Here is a 23,038-nt window from a genome sequence, read left to right on the forward strand (position 1 = left end):
GTTTTAATTAAGTATATAACTACTGTGCTATATTATTATCTTTATTAAGTAATTTAATAATATGTATAATAATATCTGTTTAATTAATACTGTGTCTTTACAAGAGCTTTATTATTATTTTACATCTGCATTGTTCAAGCGTTAAAGCAACAGGTAACAGTACCTACATTCTTTTGATGCATTCGTGATCACCTTTTTTCTTTATGTTTCTGTTGTTACTTAATTTGGTGGACCCGACCAACGTCCGTACATTTTATCATTACAAAATATTCTCAACGACAAAAAGTAAATTATTTCGGCTAACGAAATCAAGGAAAATCCTGTAAACAACCCGAGAAGTCCCCCAAGATTGGAAATAAGATCAGATGTTCCATAGAGTTCGTTTCGTTCTTTGGTGATAAACTGTTCTTCTTTAAAATAGATTTCCAGAACTGACCAGTGAGAACTAGAATGGAGACAACAGAAATGAATTGTCGGAGAGCAAAGCTGAGAAACGTACGTGTTATCAGTAAAATATTGCTGGTGGACAGTTTTGAAGTACTCTCTGAAGTAGAAGTCGCTGTGTGAAGTCTCCACGTTGAATTTCAGCTGAGTACAAGAAGGTTTACAATCGCAGAAAGTTTTCCCCAACATTTTGTACTCAAGCTCTTTCACTTTAATCTCAACTGTTTAAAAAATTGAATGAATTCGGAGTATTGAGATAAATTTTACTCACCTTCAGCTTTATCCACACATTCTGAACTGCCGACGCCGCAAATAGCAGTATCACTCTCTCCTAACCAAAGATGATTTACAAGTGGTAATTACATAATTTAACCGTTTAATCTCAATTACATACTTGGCATAAAAAACCGGACACAACCACACTCGTTCAAAGTATAATTTGTCAAACATTCAAGCAGACAATTGGACTGGGTGTACTTTTGAAAATGTTTGAGCGGTCGTTCGTCAACCATGTAGCATTTTCTCTTCTCCGGTTTGAACCTCCGGACTTCTCGGGAAGTTGTGACCATTTCGGGGTACATAGCCGCAACAATTACCTTATCGAAAGGGATGCGGAAGTAGTGTTTGGAGAGTCGAGGCACTTCCCAAGGGTTATGAATCAAAACCTAAAATCCAGTGTTTCGAACATTCGGAGAGAAACAAACACCACCTCACACCCTGAATCCTTGCAGGAAATTGTTACATACGAAATCTGTTTCGCTCGTGTCGTATTCGAAAAATATCGCCAGGGAATTGTCAGCTCCTGAGGTTAAAGCTCTCCTGGGATACGTGTTAATTCCAGCTCCTTCCTCGTAACCGGTTTCAATGTCGAAGACCTGACGAGAGGTATTCCGAATGTGATAATAATCTGCGTAGTGATAGCTGAAAGTAAATGTCAAAATGCTGCTAGATATTTGACACTCACACGTGTTCCCTGAAAACTTCGTCGCGGCCTAAAATGTTAAAAGAATAACAAATTCCTTCGTCGACGATGATGGGTGTGAATATCTCTTTGCAGGGCAAAGGACGGTCCATGTATATACAGAAGGGCAGTATATCGTCACCATTCGGTTTTAGCTGAAATTTATTTAGTTTTGATTTCTGATAGATGGTTGTATAAAATCAACACAAACTACTTTATTATAATATGGGGATAAAAGGGACAAAATATCACTTTAGTCCTGAGGCATATACGCTATTTTTATTTAAACAATAAAAAATCATTTTGATGAGTTTGTTATATGAACATAGTGCTATTTGGATTACGCGGTAGGTAACGTCATAGCAACGGTGTCAACAACATTTTTCAATCTAGTGTCATTTTAAGTGTTGAAACGAATCGTAACTTCACAGAGTTTTATCGATAAGAAAATGAATGAATCTACAAGTTTTGATATAGATAAGGCCGCTGACATGATTACGGAAGAATTAATACCCAGAAAATCCAGAAAAATTTGCGAACAGCAGTGTGAAGGGTTTGTTAAGTGGTGTAAGTATGGAGAAACAAGTGGAAATTTTTTTTACTTTATGTCTCTAGGAATTTGAAATGTCACTTTCAGACATACAAGTTATTTGTATTATTTGTACTAAAATACTGAGAGCTACATAATGCAAGTTAAAAATAAATGAAAAATTGCACAAAATGAGGCTAATGAATTTAAAGAAAAGTATTACATAATGAAGTCATACCTCATCGATAGCTTCAAAAAAACGATTGTCTACAGTTTTATTGCCCTGTATGGTTTCTTCGCATAAAAGGCCCAGATACTGATAATCTCGCATACTGTAAAATATCTTGTAAGTATACACAGTGTATCTGAAATACGTGTGTTAATTTGAACCAGTGGAAAAACTCGTCAATTTATCGAACTATTCTCTTTAATATTTTCTAAAATTTGCATTCGTAGTTTTGTAAGAATTTTTGTCCCTCAATTTTTACCAAACGAGTCGTTCTATTTGTTCTATTTTTTTGTAAATTGAGAATTTTTATTTTGATTAGTTAATTTTTCCTATAATAATGCAGGTCCGTTTCTATCACAACAGATTTTTTTTTACCTTTACTTATAGACGGGTAGACATTTTGATGGCTAACTTATTCCAAATTTTAAATCAATTTGTAACACTTTTTCGTGACAAATTCAAATAGAAGAAACATTTCATTTAATAAGCTCTGCCACGTATTAAAATTAACACACGCATTTTAGATACACCCTGTATATGATTTTGCCACAAAAAAAGGTACTCACTCTGCATCATCGACTTCCTCATTTTCTGCGAGTTTACGATATACCTCTGAAAAATTAAATTTTTGCCTGGAGTATTTAAACTCCGGGCAAATTGTAATTGCCGGAAAAGGAATTTGATGCAACGGTGTATCTTCAGTCGCAAAACTGACGACCACAGGACTGTTATTATATTTGTACAACACTTCGTATATCATGTAAATACATCCAGCCAACGACAGCGAAAGAAGAATCACCCAAATGATCCTAACATTCAATTTAAAATGAAGAAAATGTGGTTTAAACGTGGAACTCACTTTTCGGTTCTCGATCTCTTTTCGGTGAGGTACCGCAGGCCATGAATACCGGTTACTTCGTTGTATTCCCTCGCGTATTTCCTCACATTGTGGCACAGTCCTTTTTCGTAGGCAGGATTCATCCTGGCAACAGTCTCATTGTCAATATCACCTCTGTCGTCTAGGTAAAGAGTCATCTCATGTGGATGTTGCAGACGCACTTTCGATAATGATTGATGTGTGCAGGTTGACTGTGGGAGGGAAGTCAATTGGTGGGATCTGTAGTTGTAAAGACAAGGCCAAATGTTATTTTTACTGCATACATTTGTGATGAATGATGATGTTACCACGCTGTCACAAACTATGGTTCCACTAACGACCTACCTGTTACACAACACACAGTGCAAGACACGTTTCGTTGTCTGACTTGTTTGTTACAGATGGGTTTCTTAAACGCTAGGACACGGTGCTTTGCTGTGTTATTGAATGCGTAGCGTGATAAAAATAGATATTGATTGTGTAGCTCGATTTATGTTTGTGAAATGAGCGTTCACGATAGTTTTCGTTTCGTTTGGTCTCTTTTAGGACGCCTGAAATTCGATTGTGATTTATTTTGCAAAAATCAGGAATAGTGAATAGATCATAAATGCTTTAAATTATATTGCCGTAAACATTTAGATTTCGACGGTGTTCTCGTTGATCTTAAATCACTCAAAAAACAGTACTCGTAGACCCAACAGTCCTCCAAAATTTAAACAAGATCAGATATTCCGTACAGTTCGTTTCTTTCCAATATCATAAATTGATCTGATTTGAAAAAGATAGACAAAACTGACCAATGGAATCTAAAAATAATTTTTGTGGGGTTCGAGTACAAAAAACTAAAATGTACACAGTTTTCCGACATTCCATGCTGCGATTGCACCCTAAAATGTTCTCTCGGAAAGAGAAACCAAGTGTCTACCTCATACCACGATTCACAAAACGATCTGTTATGTCTACTGTTTAATATCACAAGAGAATCCAATTTTGGCTGGGGTTTTTTCATATTTTTTATTAAAATCTTATTTTCGTAAGACAACGAGTTAATCAACAAAAACTCTACTAAATCAGGATGATCTAAGAAGTTTACTGCTGTCCTTCCATTTTAACGAAATTATCAAATTGCAAAATTAAATTAAAATCACAGAACTGTATCAACTCAGCGAAGTGCGAAGGCAAACCTGCAGCCGCGTAATGTTTCCGTTGGAAGATACGGGGTCAACCAATCAAAAGTAATCGGATAGGGATACATCTTTCATTCTCCCCGAGGGAGAGCGAGCTGCTGAGGTTTTCCAGAGCCTTTTCAGCCGCACTATCGGGAAGATCCGGGATTGGCACCGTGAGGATGGGTGCGGAAGGAAGGTGGTAGGTTCTGAGGGATTAATAACACTGACCTGATGTGATGGTGTGGGAAAACCCCTGAAAAAAACCTACACTAGATCAGACGGAGCCCCGGGATTAGAACCCGGTACCTCCCGAGTGTAAAGTGGCGAGCTAGGCGCTTGGCCACGACGCTCGATTAGTGATGGGATTCAAAAGTAACAAATTTCTAATGAATTGGCTGGATTTACGAACCAATCAGAACAGTTGGATTCATATAACAGATAGTGCATAATCATAAAAAAGCAGAAATTACTAAAAGCATTTAGTAATTCAGTTTCTTAAGAGATGGCAACAAGTGTAAAGAGTCTCCGTTCTGGAAAAACCATAGATGAAATCTGCTTGTGAATCAAATTGGAAACGTTAAAACTATATCCTTCACAACTGATGGAAATTTTTGATAAACTGCCGGAAGTGAATAAAGAAAATACGGATATTAACATAAACCTGCCCTATCTAAAACATTACATTATTATAGTGAGGTCAGTGCCGATCAATTTGATGGACCTAGCCTCTTCAATAAAAAATAGAATGTCATCGAAGCTTTTGTATGTTTTAATAAGGACAACGACATCTGGCCAGCAAATTTGAGGCGTCTTCAATTGAAATACGTGAATGATAGTGAAAATAATGAAATGAACATGTTCCGAATTAGTTCTCCATAAAATGAGGAAATTTTTTTGTGGTACAAACGCGATTATTTTTTTCTGATCGGCGTTATGGTGATATGGACTCGAAAATGTTTGTGAATAAGACTATAAACTATTATTTTACTTTCTCTTCTGTATCGAATGATAATAATAATGATAATACATCAGTCAAAATAAATGAATGGGCAGATGTAGCTAGTAATGTTTTAAAAACGAAAAGTCAATCTTTTATTGAAAAAAAAAAATCCCAACTTAACTTTTAAGAAATGTATCACAAATGTTCTTATTGTGCTAATGTAATACAGGGCAATAATGGGTTTTACAAGCATTGAAACGCAACCAGTTACACATTTTCATCGCCTTCGTGGATCTTTTATATTTATTAAAAAAAAAAAAATAATAAAACATACTTGATTTTAGTTTTTTTTTTTTAATTTGACATGAAGGTGATATCTAAATAAAAGTACCTTTTTTGAGTTACTTATTTTTATTTAAATACAAATACATTTAGGTTTGATAGATGTCGCGTAACGACAACTGAAAATTGTCCTTATAAAAGGAGTCTTGGAATCATTAAAAAATTAAAAAAGCAGTTGGTTTCTACACGTTTGAGAAATATGTTTATTTGGTTGCGTCGGGACATTGTTAGGCCCATTATTACTCGTGAATAACCCTGTACATTATAATTATTACAAGTCTTTTAAGTAATACCTAATTTTGAAACTGACCCCAATTTCCATGAGTATTAAGAGCAAATTTCTTTGAGAAAATGTACACACGAATCCTCTACAAATTACTAAAACTGTGTCTTTACAAGAGCTTTATTATTATTTTACATCTGTATTGTTCAAGCGTTAAAGAAACAGGAACAGTACCTGTATTCTTTTGATGCATTCGTAATCGCCTTTTCTTTTTATGTTTCTGTTATTAGTTATTACTTAATTTGGAGGACCCGACCAAAGTCCGTACATTCTATTATTACAAAATATTCTCATCGACAAAAAGTAAATTATTTCGGCTAACGAAATCAAAGAAAATCCTGTAAACAACCCGAGAAGTCCCCCAAGATTGGAAATAAGATCAGATGTTCCATAGAGTTCGTTTCGTTCCTTGGTCATAAACTGTTCTTCTTTAAAATAAATGTCCAAAACTGACCAGTGAGAACTAGAATATAGACAACAGAAATGAATTGTCGGAAAGCAAAGCTGATTAACGTACGTGTTATCTTTAAAATATTCCTGGTGGACAGTTTTGAAGTACTCTCTGAAGTAAAAATCGCTGTCTGAAGTCTCCACGTTGAATTTCAGCTGAGTACAAGAAGGTTTACAATCGCAAAAACTTTTCCCCATGATTTTGTACTCAAGCTCTTTCACTTTAATCTCAACTGTTAAAAAAATTGAGTCAGTTAGGTGTATTGAGATTAATATTACTCACCTTCAGCTTTCTCCACACACTCTGAACTGCCCACACCGCAAATAGCAGTGTCGCTGTCTCCTAACCAAAGATGATTTACAAGTGGTAATTACATCATTTAACCGTTTAATCTCAATTACATACTTGGCATAAAAAACCGAACACATCCACATTCGTGCAAAATGTAATTTGTCAAACATTCAAGCAGACAATTGGACTGGGTGTATTTCTGAAAATGTTGGAGCGGTCGTTCGTCAGCCATGTAGCATTTTCTTTTCTCCGGTTTGAACCTCCGGACTTCTTGGGAAGTTGTAACCATTTCAGGGTTCATAGCTGCAACAACTACCTTATCGAAGGGAATGCGGAAGTAGTGTTTGGACAAACGAGGCACTTCCCAAGGGTTATGGATTAAGACCTAAAATCCACTGTATTCGAACATTCGGAGAGAAACAAACACCACCTCATACCCTGAATCCTTGCAGGAAATTATTACATACGAAATCTGTTTCGTTCGTGTTGTATTCGAAAAATATCGACAGGGAATTGTCAGCTCCTGAGGTTAAGGCTCGCCTGGGATAGGTGTTAATTCCAGCTCCTTCCTCGTAACCGGTTTCAATGTCGAAGTCCTGACGAGAGTTATTCCGAATGTTATAATAATCTGCGTAGTGATAGCTGAAAGTAAATGTCAAAATGCTGCTAGATATTTGACACTCACACGTGTTTCCTGAAAATTTCGTCGCGGCCTAAAATGTTAAAAGAATAGCAAATCCCTTCGTCGACGATGATGGGTGTGAATAACTCTTTGCAGGGCAAAAGACGGTCCATGTATATACATAAGGGCAGTATATCCTCACCATTCGGTTTTAGCTGAAATTTATACAGTTTTCATTTCTGGTAGATTGTTGTACTACTTTATCATAATGTGGGGGTATGAGGGATAAGATATCACTTTAGTCCTGAGGCATATACGCTATTTTTTTCACTTCTCAGTAATATAAATTTAAACAATAATCATTTTGATGAGTTTGTTATATGTATGAACATAGTGCTATTTGGATTACGCGGTAGGCAACGTCATGGCAACGGTGTCAACAAAATTTTTCAATTAAGTGTCATTTTAAGTGCTGAAACGAATCGTAACTTCACAAAGTTTTATCGATAAGGAAATGAATGAATCTACAAGTTTTGAGCCATATAAGGCCACTGACACGATTACGGAAGAATTAATACCTAAAAAATCCAGAAAAATTTAAGAACAGGGCAATGTGAAGGGTTTTTTTAAGAGGTGTAAGTATGGAGAAACAAGTGGAAATCTTTTTTTACTTTATGTCTCTAGGAATTTGAAATGTCACTTTCAGACATACAAGTTATTTGTATTATTTGTACTAAATTACTGAGAACTACATAATGCAAGTTAACAAATAAATGAAAAATTGCACAAAATGAGGTTAATGAATTTCAAGAAAAGTATTACATAATGAAGTCATACCTCATCGATAGCTTCAAAAAAACGATTGTCTACCGTTTTATTGCCCTCTATGGTTTCTTCGCATAAAAGGCCTAGATACTGATAATTTCGCATTCTGTAAAATATTTTGTAAGTATACAGTGTGTATCCGAAATACGTGTGTTAATTTGAACCAGTGGAAGGACTCGTCAATTTATTGGAACTATTCTCTATAACATTTTCCAAAATTCGCATTCGTACTTTTGCAAGAATTTTTGTCCCCCAATTTTTACCAAACGAGTCGCGTTATGTAATTAATATCTCAATTTGATTGCAAATTGAGAATTTTTATTTTAATTATTTAATTTTTTCTATAATGATGCAGCTCCGTTTCTATCACAACAGACAATGTTTGCCTTTACTCATAGACGGATTTTGATGACCAACTTATTCCAATTTTTTAATCAATTTGTAACACTTTTTCGTAACAAATTCAAATAGAAAAAACATTTCATTGAACAAGTTCTGCCACGTTTTAAAGTTAACACACGCATTTTAGATACAGCCTGTATATCATTTTGCCACAAAAAAAGGTACTCACTCTGCATCATCGACTTCCTCATTTTCCTCGAGTTTACGATATACCTCTGAAAAATTAAATTTTTGCCTGGTGTACTTAAACTCCGGGCAAATTGTAATTGCCGGAAAAGGAATTTGATGCAACGGTGTATCTTCAGTTGCAAAACTGACGACCACAGGACTGTTATTATATTTGTACAACACTTCGTATATCATATAAATACATCCAGCCAACGAGAGCGAAAGAAGAATCACCCAAATGATCCTAACATTCAATTTAAAATCAAGCAAATATGGTTAAAACGTGCCACTCACTTTTCGGTTCTCGATCTCTTCTCGGTGAGGTGCCGAAGGCCATGAATACCGGTTACTTCGTTGTATTCCCTCGCGTATTTCCTCACGTTGTGACAGAGTCCTTTCTTGCAGGCAGGATTCATCCTGGCAACAATCTCATTGTCAGTATCACCTCTGTCGTCTAGGTAAAGAGTCATCTCATGTGGATGTTGCAGACGCACTTTCGATAATGATTGATGTGGGCAGGTTGACTGGGGGAGGGAAGTCAATTGGTGGGATCTGTAGTTGTAAAGACAAGGCCAGATGTTATTTTTACTGCATACATTTGTGATGAATGATGATGTTGCCGCGCTGTCACAAACTATGGTTCCACTAACGACCTACCTGTTACACAACGCACAGTCCAGGACACGACTCGTCTGACTTGTTTGTTACAGATGGGTTTCTTTAATGGTAGAACAAGGTGCTTTGCTGTGTTATTGAATGCGTAGCATGATAAAAATAGATATTGATTGTGGAACTCGATTTATGTTTGTGAAATGAGCGTTCACGATAGTTTTCGTTTCGTTTAGTTTTGTTTAGCTCGCCTGAAATTCGATTGTGATTTATTTTACAAAAATCTGGAATAGTGAGTAGATCATAAATGCTTTAAATTATATCACAGTAAACATTGAGATTTCGGCTTATGTCATTAGTTCGGTGTAATAGGTGTTTTCGTTGCTCTTAAATCACCCAAAGAACCGTAGACAAAATTGGCCAATGGAATCTAAAAATAATTTTAGTGGAAATCGAATACAACTGAACTAAAATGTACACAGTTTTCCGACATTCCATGCTGCGATTGCACCATAAAATATTCTCTCGGAAAGAGAAAGTGTCTACCTCATACCACGATTCACAAAACGATCTGTTATGTCTACTGTTTAATATCACAAGAGAATCCAATTTTGGCTGGAGTTTTTTCATATTTATTTATTATTTTTTTATTAATCTTATTTTCATAAGATAGCGAGTTAATCAACAAAAACTCTACTAAATCAGGATGATCTCAGAAGTTTACTGCTGTCCTTCCATTTTTACGAAATTATCAAATTGCAAAATTAAATTAAAATCACAGAACTGTATCAACTCAGCGAAGTGCGAAGGCAAACCTGCATCCGCGTAATGTTTCCGCTTTAAAATACGGGGGTCAACCAATCAAAAGTAATCGGATAGGGGATACATGTTTCATTCTCCCCGAAGGAGAGCGAGCTGCTGGGGTTTTCCAGAACCTTTTCAGCCACACTGACGAGAAGATTCTGGATTGGTACGGTGAGGATGGGTGCGGAAGGAAGCTGGTGGGTTCTGAGGGATTAATAATACTGATCTAGCATTCGCCTCATCTGTGATGTGAGACCTGTTGTGATGGTGTAGGAAAACCCCTGAAAAAAACCTACACTAGGTTAGACAGCCTCGGGATTAGAACCCGGGACCTCCCGAGTGTAAAGAGGCGCGCTAGGCGCTTGGCCACGACGCTCGATTAGCGACCCGATTCAAAAGTAACAAATTTCTAATGAAATGGCTGAATTTACGAACCAATCAGAACAGTTGGATTCATATAACAGATAGTGCATAATCATAATAAAGCAGAAATTACTAAAAGCATTTAGTAATCCAGTTTCTTTAGAGATAGCAACAAGTGTAAAGAGTCTCCGTTTTGGAAAAACCATAGATGAAATCTGCTTGTTGATGAAATTGGAAACATTAAAACTATATCCTTCACAACTGGTGGAAATTTTTTGATAAACTACCGGAAGTGTATAAAGATAATACGGAGATTAACATAAACCCGGCCTATCTAAAACATTACATTATTATAGTGAGGTCAGTGCCGATCAGTTCGATGAACCTACCCTCTACAATAAAAAATAGAATGTCATCGAAACCTTTGTATGTTTCAATAAGGACAATGACATCTAGCCAGCAAATTTGAAGCGTCTTCAATTGAAATACGTGAATGATAGGGAAAATAGTGAAATAAACATGTTCCAAATTAGTGCTCCAACAAATGACGAAAGTTTTTTGTGGTACTAACGCGATTAATTTTTTCTGATCGGTGTTATGGTGATATGGACTGGAAAATGTTAGTGAATAAGACTATAGACTTTAATTTTACTTTCTCTTCTGTAACGAATGATAATAATTTAAAAAAAAAAAAAAACAACAAAAGGAAGCATATCTTTTAGATATAGTTGTTCTAAATTCACATAATATCACACAGGAAAATAATAAATGAAAGGACAGATGTAGCTAATAATCTTTTAAAAACGAAGTCAATCTTTTATTGAAAAAAAAATCCGTACTTAACTTTTAAGAAATGTTTCACAAATGTTCTTATTGTGCTAATTGTAACACAGGGTAATAATAGACTTTACAGGCATTGAAACCCAACCAGTTATAAATTTTCATCGTCTTCGTGCATCTTTAATATTTATTAAAAAAAATTAAAACATACATACATACATAGTTTTTTAGGTTTGATAGATTTCGTGTGACGACAACTGAAAATTGTCCTAATAAAAGGAGTGTTGGATTTATTAAAAAATAAAAAAAACCAATTGGTATCTACTCGTTTGAGAAAAATGTTTATTTGGTTGCGTCGGGACGTTGTTAGGCCCATTATTACTCGTGAATACCCCTGTATATTAAAATTATTACGAGTCTTTAAGATAATACCTAAAGTTAAAACTGACCCCAATTTCCTATATTCTATGAGTATTAACAGCAAATTTCTTTGAGAAAATGTACACACGAATCCACTACAAATTACTAATACTGTGTCTTTACAAGAGCTTTATTATTATTTTACATCTGTATTGTTCAAGCGTTAAAACAACAGGAACAGTACCTACATTCTTTTGATGCATTCGTGATCATCACCTTTTATTTTTATGTTTCTGTTATTACTTAATTTGGAGGACCCGACCAAAGTCCGTACATTCTATCATTACAAAATATTCTCAACGACAAAAAGTAAATTATTTCGGCTAACGAAATCAAAGAAAATCCTGTAAACAAACCGAGAAGTCCCCCAAGATTGGAAATAAGATCAGATGTTCCATAGAGTTGGTGTCGTTCCTTGGTCATAAACTGTTCTTCTTTAAAATAAATGTCCAAAACTGACCAGTGAGAACTAGAATATGGAAAACAGAAATGAATTGTCGGAAAGCAAAGCTGATAAACGTACGTGTTATTTTTAAAATATTTCTGGTGGACAGTTTTGAAATACTCTTTGAAGTAAAAATCGCCGTCTGAAGTCTCCACGTTGAATTTCAGCTGAGTACAAGAAGGTTTACAATCGCAAAAACTTTTTCCCATGATTTTGTACTCAAGCTTCTTAACCTTAATCTTAACTGTTAAAAAAATTGAATCAATTCGGAGTATTGAGATAAATATTACTCACCTTCAGTTTTATCCATACACTCTGCACTGCCAACGCCGCAAACTGCAGTATCACTATCTCCTAACCAAAGATGATTTACAAGTGGTAATTACATAATTTAACCGTTTAATCTCAATTACATACTTGGCATAAAAAACCAGACACATCCACATTCGTTCAAAGTATAATTTGTCAAACATTCAAGCAGACAATTGGACTGGGTGTACTTCTGAAAATGTTTAAGCGGTCGTTCGTCAGCCATGTAGCATTTTCTTGTCTCCGGTTTGAACCTCCGCACTTCTCGGGAAGTTGTAACCATTTCGGGGCTCATAGCCGCAATAACTACCTTATCGAAAGGAATGCGGAAGTAGTGTTTGGACAAACGAGGCACTTCCCAAGGGTTATGGATTAAGACCTAAAATCCACTGCATTCCAACATTCGGAGAGAAACAAACACCACCTCCTACCCTGAATCCTTGATGGAAATTATTACATACGAAATCTGTTTCCTCCGTGTCGTATTCGAAAAATATCGACAAGGCATTGTCAGCTCCTGAGGTTAAGGCTCTCCTGGGATACGTGTTAATTCCAGCTCCTTCCTCGTAACCGGTTTCAATGTCGAAGTCCTGACGAGACTTATTCCTAATGTCATAATAATCTGCGTAGTGATAGCTGAAAATACATGTCAAAATCCTGCTAGATATTTGACACTCACACGTGTTTCCTGAAAATTTCGTCGCGGCCTAAAATGTTAAAAGAATAACAAATCCCTTGGTCGACGAAGATAGGCGTTAATAACTCTTTGCAGGGCAAAACACGGTCCATGTATACACATATGGGCAGTATATCGTCACCAATCGGTTTTAGCTGAAATTTATCCAGTTTTGATTTCTGGTAGATTGTTATACATACTACTTTATCATAATGTGGGGATATGAGTCCTGAGGCATATACGCTATTTTTTCCACTTCCCAGTAATATAATTTTAAACAATAATAATCATTTTGATGAGTTTGTTATATGAACATGGTGCTATTTGGATTAGGTAGTAGGTAGTAGGTATTTGCAGTAGGTAACGTCATAGCAACGGTGTCAACAAACATTTTTCAATCTAGTGTCATTTTAAGTGTTGAAACGAATTGTAACTTCACAGAGTTTTATCGATAAGAAAATGAATGAATCTACAAGTTTTGAGACAGATGAGGCCGCTGACACGATTACGGAAGAATTAATACCCAAAAAAATCCAGAAACATTTACGAACAGCAATGTGGAGGGTGTAAGTATGGAGAAACAAGTGGAAATCTTTTTTTACTTTATGTCTCTAGGAATTTGAAATCTCACTTTCAGACATACAAGTGATTTGTATTATTTGTACTAAAATACTGAGAACTACATAATGCAAGTTAACAAATAAATGAAAAATTACACAAAATGAGGCTAATGAATTTAAAGAAAAGTATTAATAATGAAGTTATACCTCATCGATAGCTTCAAAAAAACGATTGTCTATAGTTTTATTGCCCTCCATGGTTTCATCGCATAAAAGGCCCAGATATTCATAATTTCGCATACTGTAAAATCTTTTGTGAGTATACAAGGTGATTTACGAGGAATAATGAGCCCGACGGAATAGAAAATGAAACCCGCAATTCATCAGGAGAAAAACCCGGACATTTACCGCTTCGATGTCCGGCTTTTTGTTGCAATGTATTGTGGGTTGCATTTTCTATTTCGTCGGGCTCATTATTCCTCGTAAATCACCCTGTACAGAGTGTATCCGAAATACGTGTGTTAATTTGAACCAGTGGAAGAACTCGCCAATTTATCCAACTATTCTCTGTAACATTTTCCAAAATTCGGATTCGTAGTTTTGTAAGAATTTTTGTCCCCTTATTTTTACCAAACGTGTCGTTTTATGAGATTAATATGTCTATTTTTTGATGGCTAACTTATTCCAAATTTTAAATCAATTTGTAACACTTTTTCGTAACAAATTCAAATAGAAAAAACATTTCATTTAACAAGTTCTGCCACGTGTTAAAATTAACACGCGCATTTTAGGTACACTCTGTATACCATTTTGTCATAAAAAAAGATACTCACTCTTCATCATCGACTGTCTCATTTTCCTGAATTTTATAATATACCTCTGAAAAATTAAATTTTTGCCTAGAGTATTTAAATTCCGGGCAAAGCGTGATTGCTGGAAAAGGAATTTCATGCAACGGTGTATCTTCAGTTGCAAAACTGACAACCACAGGACTGTTATTATATTTGTACAACACTTCGTATATCATGTAAATACATCCAACCAACGACAGCAAAAGAATGATTACCCAAAAGATCCTAACATTCAATTTAAAATTAAGCAAAGATGGTTTAAACATGCGACTCACTTTTCCGTTTTCGATCTCTTCTCGGTGAGGTATCGAAGACCATGAATACCGGTTACTTCGTTGTATTCCCTCACGTATTTCTCCACGTTGTGATAGAGTTCTTTCTCGCAGGCAGGATCCATTTTGGCAACAGTCTTGTTGCCGATATCACGTCTGTCGTCTAGGTAAAGAGTCATCTCTTGTGGATACTGCAGATGCACTTTGGATAATGATTGATATGTCCAGGTTTACTGTGGAAGGAAAGTTAATTGGGAGGATCTGTTGTTGTAAAGACAAGGCTAACAACTGTATTTTTTTTTAAAGCATAAATTTGTGATGAAAACTATGATTCCACTAATTACCTACCTGTTACAAAACACACAGTACAGGACACGATTCCGCGTCTGAATTCAGATGGGTTACAGATGGGTTTCTTTAGCGCTAGAACAAGGTGCTTTGCTGAGCTATTGGATGCGTAGCGTGATAAAAATTGATATTGATTGTGGAGCTCGATTTATGTTTGTGAAATGAGCGTTCATGATCATTTTCGTTTCGTTTGGTTTCTTGAAATTCGATTGTGATTTATTTTACAAAAATCAAGAATAGTAAATGCTTCAGATTATATTGTGGTTATATCGCCGTAAACATTGATATTTCCGCTTATGTCAATAGTTCGGTGTAATAGGTTGCTGCTCTTAAATCACTCAAAGAACAGTACTCGTAGACCCAACAGTCCTCCAAAAATTGAAACTAGATCAGATATTCCGTACAGTTCATTTCTTTCCAATATCATAAGAACTGTATCAACTCAGCGAATTGCGAAGGTAAACCTGCAGCCGCATAATGTTTCTGCTGGAAGATACGGGAGGTCAACCAATCAAAAGTGATCGGATAGGGATACATCTTTCATTCGTCCCGAGGGAAAGCAAGCTGCTGAGGCTTTCCAGAGCCTTTTCAGCCAAACTGAAAGGAAGATTCAGGATTGGTAAGGATGGGTGCCGAAGGAAGGTGGTAGGTTCTAAGAGATTAATAATACTGAGATCTAGCATTCGCCTTATGTGATGATGATATGGGAAAAACTCCTGAAAAAAACCTACACTAAGTCAGGCTGCCCCGGGATTAGAACCCGGGACCTCCCGATTGCAAAGTGCCGCGCTAGGCGCTTGGCCACGATGCTCGGTTAGTGATCGGATCCAAAGGTAACAAATTTCTAGTGAAATTGTTGAATTTACGAACCAATCAGAACAGTTGGATTCATATAACAGATAGTGCATAATAATAATAAAGCAGAAAATACTAAAAGCGTTTAGTAATTCAGTTTCTTTAGAGATAGCAACAAGTGTAAAGAGTCTCCAATTTGGAAAAACCATAGATGAAACCGACCGTAAAAATAAATAGACTTTTGCACCACTAAGGAAGATTTGAACACTCACTTTTCCCATCCGCATCTTTTTTTAGTGAGGAATCCGGGTAACCTCGTATTCTCATCATAAAATATATTCACGTTACAGTAAAATATGTTTTTCCTGGTCGAGTTCATGGTCACCATGTGTGACACGAGTTCCTTTTTGTGTGGTTTTTGTGCGTGCTCTGCGCGGTTCCCAGGTTTAAATACAAGGACGTACAGATTAGATCATGTTCCGTAGTAGATTCGGCGCCACGAGCATCTAACAAACTTTTCTTATATAATTGTGGAATCAGAGAGTTTGGAATTTTCGGCATTTTATGCAATAGCATCAGTATTAAATTAAAACTTGTAGACACATTTTATAGCTATAAAGACACTCGCCTACGGCTCGTGCCGTCATACTCGCCATTATTAAATGCTCGTTACTTAATATACTATAAAGTATAATTCCACAGAAAATAATACATAGTACTAGTAGCACTCTGTTATTATTATCAAAAAACACAAAGTATATCACGTAAAAATGATTAAATTGAAGGACCTGTGTGCATTATTATTTAAATTAGTTATTTCAAAGCGGAGCTGGAACATTTAATGCCAACTAATTAATGTGCATGTGAACAGGTAATAAAACACTATAATTAATAATTTGGCATGTTTTATTTGTAGCTCTAATGAAAACACATGGGTTGTAATGTTGTAAATATAATCTGTTCTAATTTTATATATCACAAATGTGCCTGCATTATAAAATTGGCAATTGATGAATCCAGGTATACTTCGTCCAGCGTCTGCGTAGAAAATTAGTGATTTTTATGTCAACTGTCTCGCTGGACAAACTATAGTAAAAGGTGACAAAATAAGTCAAATTGCAATAAATATTTTTTATTTGAAAAATACGTAAAGCATGCGTAAATTATTTACATAGCACAGTAAAAGTGGATAAGCACTAATTAACCATTATTACAATTTGGAATATTAAGTAAAAGAACTTGAAAAAACTTCAATGTTGATTTAAGAATGTTGACCAGACCATCGTCCATAAAGACGCGTATTGCAAAATAGTCTAATTGTCAAAAAGTAGAATATTTCCATCAGTGACAAAAAAGAAAATCCTGTAAATAGACCCAGAAGTCCACCAAAATTTGCCAAGAAATCCATCGGTCCATAGAGTTCGTTTCTAACAGATGTGATAAAACTATCAGATTTAAAATATATTGTTAAAGAAGACATATGAGTACTGCAACAGAAGACATGAGTAAATAATTATCTCTGACATATACTTAACTTTTTCATGAGGTCCATCTCTCTCGCTACAAACCATTTATTCCATTCCCAATCAGTTTGAGAAGTTTCCACATCGTAACTCAAATCTGTACAAAGTGGTAAACAGTCACAGTGAGTCTGAGACTTTGGACGTTTCAAATTTTTGTATTTCTCCAGTTTTCTTTTTAAATTTTTCAAATACATATCCTCTAAAAGTACACTTATTAATCATTCCCCTGTAGTATTAATTTTGCAAGTGTTACGTTCAGCATCTCTCATACAGTCAACCATCGCTGTACCACAAATGTTAGAGGTGTTATCTCTAGGCATGTAGAAGTTAACACAATCACAAACGTCCAGCGTATAATTAGCTAAACATTCCATGTCACAGTTAACAGAACTGTAGATTTTGAAGTACTGCAGATGGCGCTCTGACTGGAAGTAGCAACGCCGTCTCTGCTTGCTGTACGCCCTCACAGAATCCGAAGTGTTGATCATTATGGGTTGCACCTTAGCGACTACACTTTGGTCCAAAGGAACTCTAAAATACTCTAGACTGGGAGTAGGTAGGCTTGTGGGGGGATGGACTGAAACTCTGTAACCCTGATACGAATCTTTACACAAGTAATCTAGATCTTTTGAAAGTGTAATTAAATTGAAAGAGAAACCGTGTTTGGCTCCTGCCAGTAAAGCTCGTCGGGGATATGGTAACAACCCAGTACCAACTGTATAACCGTGTTCTATAGTCCAGTTAGTAGAATATCTGTCGAACTTGTGGTAATTTCGAAAATGGACTCTACAATGTGGAGAATGGGAAAAGTTTGACAAAATGTGGATATACAGGGTGTTATTGAAAGTTGTACAGATATGTATTTTAACCACGAGCTACTGGCTTCTGGCTTCAAAAATATCTAAAAAATTCAATGTCAAAAAATAAAATGATATGACATGCTTTTAGTCTTCTACGTTGTCAAACAACCTCGTAGGTAAAATTTCGGCACTTTTAAAAAATACACCCTGTATATCATATTTTATAAAACATACACCAATGCGGTTTCCTTGTTTTAAAACATATTTCCTATAGGTTACTTCGCATTGGCGTACATTTTATAAAACATGATATACAGGGTGTATTTTTAAAATGTGCCGAAATTTTACCTACAAGTTTGTAGGACAACGTATAAAACTAAAAGCAATTTAAAAAAATTGTAGCTCAAAAAATAATTGCCATTTTATTTTTTTAATATTTTTTCCGAGTTCTACGTGAAGCCAGTAGCTCGTGGTTAAAATATCTGTACAACTTTCAATAACACCCTGTACTTACACATTATTTCTGAAAATTTCGCTTCTGTCTAACATGTTGAATGTGTAGCAAACTCCCTCTTCTGTTAAGACAGGTTTAAAGATTTTCTCGCAAGATAATGGTTTGCCTTTGTAAGTACAACCGTAAATGCTGAAAGCAGGCTTGACTTCATTTATAAAATCGTAGAATTTATCACTGAAAGTAGTATAGTTTTCATTTATTTCTGGATATGCACTACAGATCAAAGACATATACTCAAAGTGAATATTTCTGAAACATATTAGTTTTGTATCTTTTTAAAAAAATACTTGTCTCACCTACTCCTCAGCTGTTATATTCATCAGATTTTCTTTTCTGTTTATAATATCCGTGTAGTTGAATTTCTTCTGTACAGATTTCGATTCTGGGCATATGGTGACCGCAGGAAAAGGAATTTTGTATATAGGTGTGCCCCTGTTTGCAAAATTTACAATAACAGGACTCTGTTCCCAATCCTGATAAATCCAGTAGATTGACGTTCCGCACGCTCCCAAGGAAATTGTGAAAACAATAAACCACCACAATCTAGAGAAAAAATATGAAAAAGTAAGAAAAAAGCAAACTCACTTTTCGAAGATTGTTCTCTTTTCACCAAAATATTGAAATCCGTGAACAGTAGTATAAGTACAGTACTCTCGGAAGTAAGTCTGTACATCTTGCACAAAACTATTTTTCATTCTTTCTTGGAGCAACGAGAGTGTTTTTTTTATGCAAGGATGACCTGCAATAGCGGATTTCTGGCACAGAATGTGCTTTTACAAAATTAACAAAGTATGCAAATTGGGAATCCCAGCTGAATCGTTGGAGTGGCGCGTTATGATAATGACCGCACAAATATATTTTTTTTAAATCCATCAAAGTAAATGTCAAAAATCAAAGAACCTAGTCCCAAACAACAAATTAAAAACAGTGGGAAAAAACGTAATGTCCTAAGCGTTATTTTACCACATTTAAACGAGGTGGCAACTTCAAGTTCAAGAGCCGTCTGCGACCCTACATTCTTTTATAGACAGTCTGTATGTTCTATGAAATATTAATCGCAAACTGTCAAATATTCACAACAAGTTTTATTTAATTTTAAGTAAAGTAGTAACAGTACAATAACATAGTAGAGTATTAATAGAAAGTTATATAAATATTTCTACAACATTTAGCATTCCAGAGAAGGTTCAATAAGCAATATTTAGCAATAATTTGTTCCTTTCTTATTTTCTACTGTTATTGTTCATAGAAGCTGATTTATTGTTCCGTTCCTGTCCAATGCCCGTATAATCGTAAATTGCAAATTATTCTAACTGACAGAAAATACAACATTTCTATCAGAGAGAGAATCGAAAATCCGGTAAACAATCCAAGAACTCCCCCAAAATTCGCTAAAAAATCCATCGGTCCATACAGTTCGTTTCTTTCGGAAGAAATAAAATTGTCCGATTTAAAAAACAGGGTCAAAGAGGACAGGTGTGACCTAAAACACGCAAAAAGGTCGTCCTGGTGTTTGAATAGTATATTACACTACAAGTGATGAAAGTGCCTGATTTTTCAACGAGCAGTACATGATATACTCACGAGCGCCAGCGAGTGAGGATAGTATTGCGAGTTGAAAAATCGCACTTTGATCACGAATTGTGTATACTGTTTTTTCCAACGTCGCTTATGAAAATGAGTCTCAATTTTAAATTTCTTTATAATTATTTTACTCCCGTATTTTTTTAATCTTCCCGATCTGGAGTTTCAATTAATGCAAATAACAGTGTTTTAAATTTTTTATATTAATAAGTAGGTAGTAGATTGTTAATGTAATAGATTGTTAAATAAATTTTCCTCACTAGTGAGTTTACTTTCTCCATTTTCCTCACTAGTGATGCAAACGCCTATTTTGTCACTAAATTGAGTGATGAAAGTATCATTTTAATACGCGATGTTGGAAAAAATAATTAATCGAACCTATTATCGACACGGGGTAAATTCCTGCGAGCCTGCAGCCACTTGTCCCATTCCCAATTAATTTGCGAAACTTGGATTTTGTAGGAAAGATCTGCACAAACTGGTAAACAATCACAATCTTTTACCTTATCTAGATTTGTAAAATTTGCGAGTTTTGTACCCAGATTCATAAAATTCATCATCACTAGAATAAAAGAGTAATGAATATAATCTTAGATTTAGAAATTAGCACCTGCAGCAGTTTTCAAGCAACCAATTTTAGCAGTACCACAAATCTGAGTCCCATTTTCTCCTAGAACAACATAATGATGTGGAAATTCATTGAAAATATCACAATTCTCACTCGGCATAAAAAAATTGACACACTCACACAGCTCTAAAGTGTAATTAGTAATGCATTCAATTTTGCAATTTGTCGAAGTGTAATCTCGAAAGTATCTCAGTTTTCGTTCTTTGGAAAAATAACATTTTCTTCTCTGCGGACTATAAGATTTGATCGTCTCAGAAGTAGTTATCATCACTGGTTCAATCGCTCCAATAACATTTTGATCCAAGGGAATTCTAAAATAACTTTTACTTGGACGAGGAATAGTCATGGGAGTGTGAAGCATGACTCGGTAACCTTGAAGAGAGTCTCCGCAAGCGTAATCGAGTTCTTGGTGAGGAGTCAAAATATGAACTGTAAGTCCTGTTTTGACTCCTGCCAAATATGCGCGAAATGGGTACGGAGTCAAGCCGGCATCTTTGTCATAGCCATGTTGCAAAGTCCACTTGTGACTCTTTGGTCCGGTATTGTGGTACTTCTTAAATTGGATTCTAAAAAATATCAATAGAGAGTCTACGAGTTTTGTAGAAGGTGACCTACACTTCCTCTCTGAAAATGTGACTCCTGTCAAGAATATTAAATGTGTAACAGATTCCTGCTTCAGTAATTATGGGAATAAAAAGCTTCCGGCAGTCTTCTTTGAAATTGATGTAACTGCAGTTTTGGAGATAAAACCTTGGTTTGATATCGTCGATAACCTCAAAGAAATCATCCGAAAAAGTGGTAGTGTTGGTATAATTTAATTCCGGATAGTGATTACAAATTAGCGACATGTAATCAAATTGAGTCTCTCTGAAAATTGTAGATGAGTAGAAGCCTGGATTTTCTCATGGGCTGTGAGTCATATCTGCGCCCACGAATATCGGTCTCAAAAAAAACGACCGGAAAACATCGTGATTCGTTACGTCTCTCTCGTCTATTTGCATCTGCTTTCGCGCAGATATTACCAAGGTCACAGCCCATGAGAAAATCCAACACCTCTAACTGCGTCAAACTCCACACAGTTCTTACTCCGAGGGCGTCAATGGTATTCCGTCCTCTTTCTTCTGCATAATTTTGGTGAAATTAAATTTCTCTGATGCGGATTTTGATTCAGAACATATTGTTACAGCAGGAAAAGGAATTTCGTAGATCGGTGTTCCTCGATTGGCAAAATTGACAATGACAGGACTCTGTTCCCATTTTTTGTAAACGAAGAAAATGCAAGTTGTACAGGCGGCCAAACAAATTATGAAAACGATAAACCACCAAATTCTACAATTCGAAATTAGACGTAGCAACGAAGGAGGTATTTTTACCTTTCGAAAACAGTTCTTTTCCGTTCACCCAAATACTGAAAACCGTGGACGCTTGTGTGACTACAGTATTCAGTGAAGTAGTCGCGTACATTTTTGTAAAATGTACCTTTCATGGTAGATTTTAATGGATGGTATCTAGGTACTTGTGTTGTTCGGTGGCGAATAACAGGAGAGTTCAGTTTATTTCAGAATAATGAAACTATTACTTTGAGGAATAACCGTGGCTTATCTGTACACGGAAGTCATTCGCTAATTAAATTAAAACTTTCAAAACATAATTATTTTTGTGTTAGCATGGGAATAATTTAATTTTGTTAAAATTATTGAAATGCAAAGGTCACCTTTAGGAATACATAGTTAAGGGTGATTTATAGGAAAGTTATTAATGGGAAATGCGTTATAATATATTATATTTTATGTAATATGTGCTAGACTGACACTTATAGAGTTATAATTGTTCTCATTTCAGACCATTAAAGTGGTCTATAAGTCACGCGTATGTTATGAGTAATACGTGCAATTTATAACTGTGACTCACTGTTGAGTTATATTTACATTTATTTACGTTGTTGAAGTTGTGCCTTGAGAAAATTATACCTAAACTTTTTGTCGCGTGACTTATGGCTAACATAACACACTCGTACCGTAAATAACTACAATTACATTTAAGCTAATAAAATAACTTTCCTGCAGGATACACTGCAAATTAAACTTTTTATGTGTACTAGATTCAAAATTAATGTAAGTATTATGAAGAGAACACAGAATGTTTTATAAAGCAAAAGAATATTTTGAGAGTCGTTCTTTACCACTCTAAAGCTGTAAAATTAATCGGTCACAAATTGATTCGC

The 23,038-nt window shown here is 35.5% G+C and overlaps 5 protein-coding genes across 7 annotated transcripts; all 5 read right to left on the reverse strand.

Moving 5' to 3' along the window:
* Window positions 1–20: 20 nt before the first annotated feature.
* Window positions 21–3,538, reverse strand: LOC138137802 (pickpocket protein 28-like). Its single transcript, XM_069057353.1, has 10 exons — window positions 3,386–3,538; window positions 3,023–3,280; window positions 2,730–2,972; window positions 2,173–2,266; window positions 1,409–1,560; window positions 1,161–1,365; window positions 839–1,109; window positions 716–775; window positions 500–665; window positions 21–445 (listed from the first exon to the last, which is right to left on the reverse strand). The coding sequence occupies exons 2-10, from the start codon at window positions 3,196–3,198 to the stop codon at window positions 220–222; spliced, it is 1,593 nt and encodes a 530-aa protein (XP_068913454.1). The 5' UTR covers window positions 3,199–3,280; window positions 3,386–3,538; the 3' UTR covers window positions 21–219.
* Window positions 3,539–5,880: 2,342 nt separating this feature from the next.
* LOC138137801 (pickpocket protein 28-like) lies at window positions 5,881–9,378 on the reverse strand. Of its 2 annotated transcripts, XM_069057351.1 has the most exons (10): window positions 9,191–9,378; window positions 8,828–9,085; window positions 8,535–8,777; window positions 7,976–8,069; window positions 7,202–7,353; window positions 6,954–7,158; window positions 6,631–6,901; window positions 6,508–6,567; window positions 6,292–6,457; window positions 5,881–6,237 (listed from the first exon to the last, which is right to left on the reverse strand). In XM_069057351.1, exons 2-10 carry the CDS (start codon window positions 9,001–9,003, stop codon window positions 6,012–6,014), a joined length of 1,593 nt encoding a protein of 530 aa, XP_068913452.1. In that variant the 5' UTR covers window positions 9,004–9,085; window positions 9,191–9,378; the 3' UTR covers window positions 5,881–6,011. The 2 variants fall into 2 exon arrangements, with proteins under 2 accessions (XP_068913452.1, XP_068913453.1); XM_069057352.1 differs by lacking the exon at window positions 9,191–9,378 and having other exon boundaries at window positions 8,828–9,175.
* Window positions 9,379–11,625: 2,247 nt separating this feature from the next.
* Window positions 11,626–14,861, reverse strand: LOC138137803 (pickpocket protein 28-like). Its single transcript, XM_069057355.1, has 9 exons — window positions 14,626–14,861; window positions 14,333–14,575; window positions 13,707–13,800; window positions 12,943–13,094; window positions 12,695–12,899; window positions 12,372–12,642; window positions 12,249–12,308; window positions 12,033–12,198; window positions 11,626–11,978 (listed from the first exon to the last, which is right to left on the reverse strand). The coding sequence occupies exons 1-9, from the start codon at window positions 14,799–14,801 to the stop codon at window positions 11,753–11,755; spliced, it is 1,593 nt and encodes a 530-aa protein (XP_068913456.1). The 5' UTR covers window positions 14,802–14,861; the 3' UTR covers window positions 11,626–11,752.
* A 2,020-nt stretch (window positions 14,862–16,881) lies between these two features.
* On the reverse strand, window positions 16,882–19,807 carry LOC138137806 (pickpocket protein 28-like). Its single transcript, XM_069057359.1, has 6 exons — window positions 19,188–19,807; window positions 18,903–19,145; window positions 18,603–18,851; window positions 17,542–18,074; window positions 17,301–17,487; window positions 16,882–17,252 (listed from the first exon to the last, which is right to left on the reverse strand). Exons 1-6 carry the CDS (start codon window positions 19,295–19,297, stop codon window positions 17,027–17,029), a joined length of 1,548 nt encoding a protein of 515 aa, XP_068913460.1. The 5' UTR covers window positions 19,298–19,807; the 3' UTR covers window positions 16,882–17,026.
* LOC138137810 (pickpocket protein 28-like) lies at window positions 19,673–21,736 on the reverse strand. Of its 2 annotated transcripts, XM_069057365.1 has the most exons (5): window positions 21,430–21,736; window positions 20,908–21,380; window positions 20,797–20,856; window positions 20,565–20,748; window positions 19,673–20,085 (listed from the first exon to the last, which is right to left on the reverse strand). In XM_069057365.1, the coding sequence occupies exons 1-5, from the start codon at window positions 21,660–21,662 to the stop codon at window positions 19,860–19,862; spliced, it is 1,176 nt and encodes a 391-aa protein (XP_068913466.1). In that variant the 5' UTR covers window positions 21,663–21,736; the 3' UTR covers window positions 19,673–19,859. The 2 variants fall into 2 exon arrangements, with proteins under 2 accessions (XP_068913466.1, XP_068913465.1); XM_069057364.1 differs by having other exon boundaries at window positions 20,797–21,380.
* Between the last annotated feature and the right edge of the window lie 1,302 nt (window positions 21,737–23,038).

The sequence above is a fragment of the Tenebrio molitor genome, chromosome 9 (assembly GCF_963966145.1).
Source record: "Tenebrio molitor chromosome 9, icTenMoli1.1, whole genome shotgun sequence".
Taxonomy (NCBI): domain Eukaryota; kingdom Metazoa; phylum Arthropoda; class Insecta; order Coleoptera; family Tenebrionidae; genus Tenebrio; species Tenebrio molitor.

What these genes read in the sequence shown, in the direction of transcription:
- LOC138137801 (XM_069057351.1), bottom strand. Translation starts at nt 9,003, where the DNA reads ATGACTCTTTACCTAGACGACAGAGGTGATACTGACAATGAGATTGTT. An exon ending in ATTTCCTGCAAGGATTCAGG is followed by an intron (nt 6,902 to 6,953) that starts GTATGAGGTGGT and finishes AGTGGATTTTAG; the next exon opens with GTCTTAATCCATAACCCTTG. An exon ending in GTGTGTGGAGAAAGCTGAAG is followed by an intron (nt 6,458 to 6,507) that starts GTGAGTAATATT and finishes TTTTTTTAACAG; the next exon opens with TTGAGATTAAAGTGAAAGAG.
- LOC138137810 (XM_069057364.1), bottom strand. Translation starts at nt 21,662, where the DNA reads ATGTCGCTAATTTGTAATCACTATCCGGAATTAAATTATACCAACACT. An exon ending in TTGCTTGAAAACTGCTGCAG is followed by an intron (nt 20,749 to 20,796) that starts GTGCTAATTTCT and finishes CTTTTATTCTAG; the next exon opens with TGATGATGAATTTTATGAAT. An exon ending in TTACCCCGTGTCGATAATAG is followed by an intron (nt 20,086 to 20,564) that starts GTTCGATTAATT and finishes TGCGTGTTTTAG; the next exon opens with GTCACACCTGTCCTCTTTGA.
- LOC138137806 (XM_069057359.1), bottom strand. Translation starts at nt 19,297, where the DNA reads ATGAAAAATAGTTTTGTGCAAGATGTACAGACTTACTTCCGAGAGTAC. An exon ending in ATGAATATAACAGCTGAGGA is followed by an intron (nt 18,852 to 18,902) that starts GTAGGTGAGACA and finishes AATATGTTTCAG; the next exon opens with AAATATTCACTTTGAGTATA. An exon ending in CTGTATGAGAGATGCTGAAC is followed by an intron (nt 17,488 to 17,541) that starts GTAACACTTGCA and finishes GTGTACTTTTAG; the next exon opens with AGGATATGTATTTGAAAAAT.
- LOC138137803 (XM_069057355.1), bottom strand. Translation starts at nt 14,801, where the DNA reads ATGACTCTTTACCTAGACGACAGACGTGATATCGGCAACAAGACTGTT. An exon ending in TGTCTGGTTTTTTATGCCAA is followed by an intron (nt 12,309 to 12,371) that starts GTATGTAATTGA and finishes ATCTTTGGTTAG; the next exon opens with GAGATAGTGATACTGCAGTT. An exon ending in GTGTATGGATAAAACTGAAG is followed by an intron (nt 12,199 to 12,248) that starts GTGAGTAATATT and finishes TTTTTTTAACAG; the next exon opens with TTAAGATTAAGGTTAAGAAG.
- LOC138137802 (XM_069057353.1), bottom strand. Translation starts at nt 3,198, where the DNA reads ATGACTCTTTACCTAGACGACAGAGGTGATATTGACAATGAGACTGTT. An exon ending in AAGAGATCGAGAACCGAAAA is followed by an intron (nt 2,973 to 3,022) that starts GTGAGTTCCACG and finishes ATTGAATGTTAG; the next exon opens with GATCATTTGGGTGATTCTTC. An exon ending in TTTTTGAAGCTATCGATGAG is followed by an intron (nt 1,561 to 2,172) that starts GTATGACTTCAT and finishes AATAAATTTCAG; the next exon opens with CTAAAACCGAATGGTGACGA.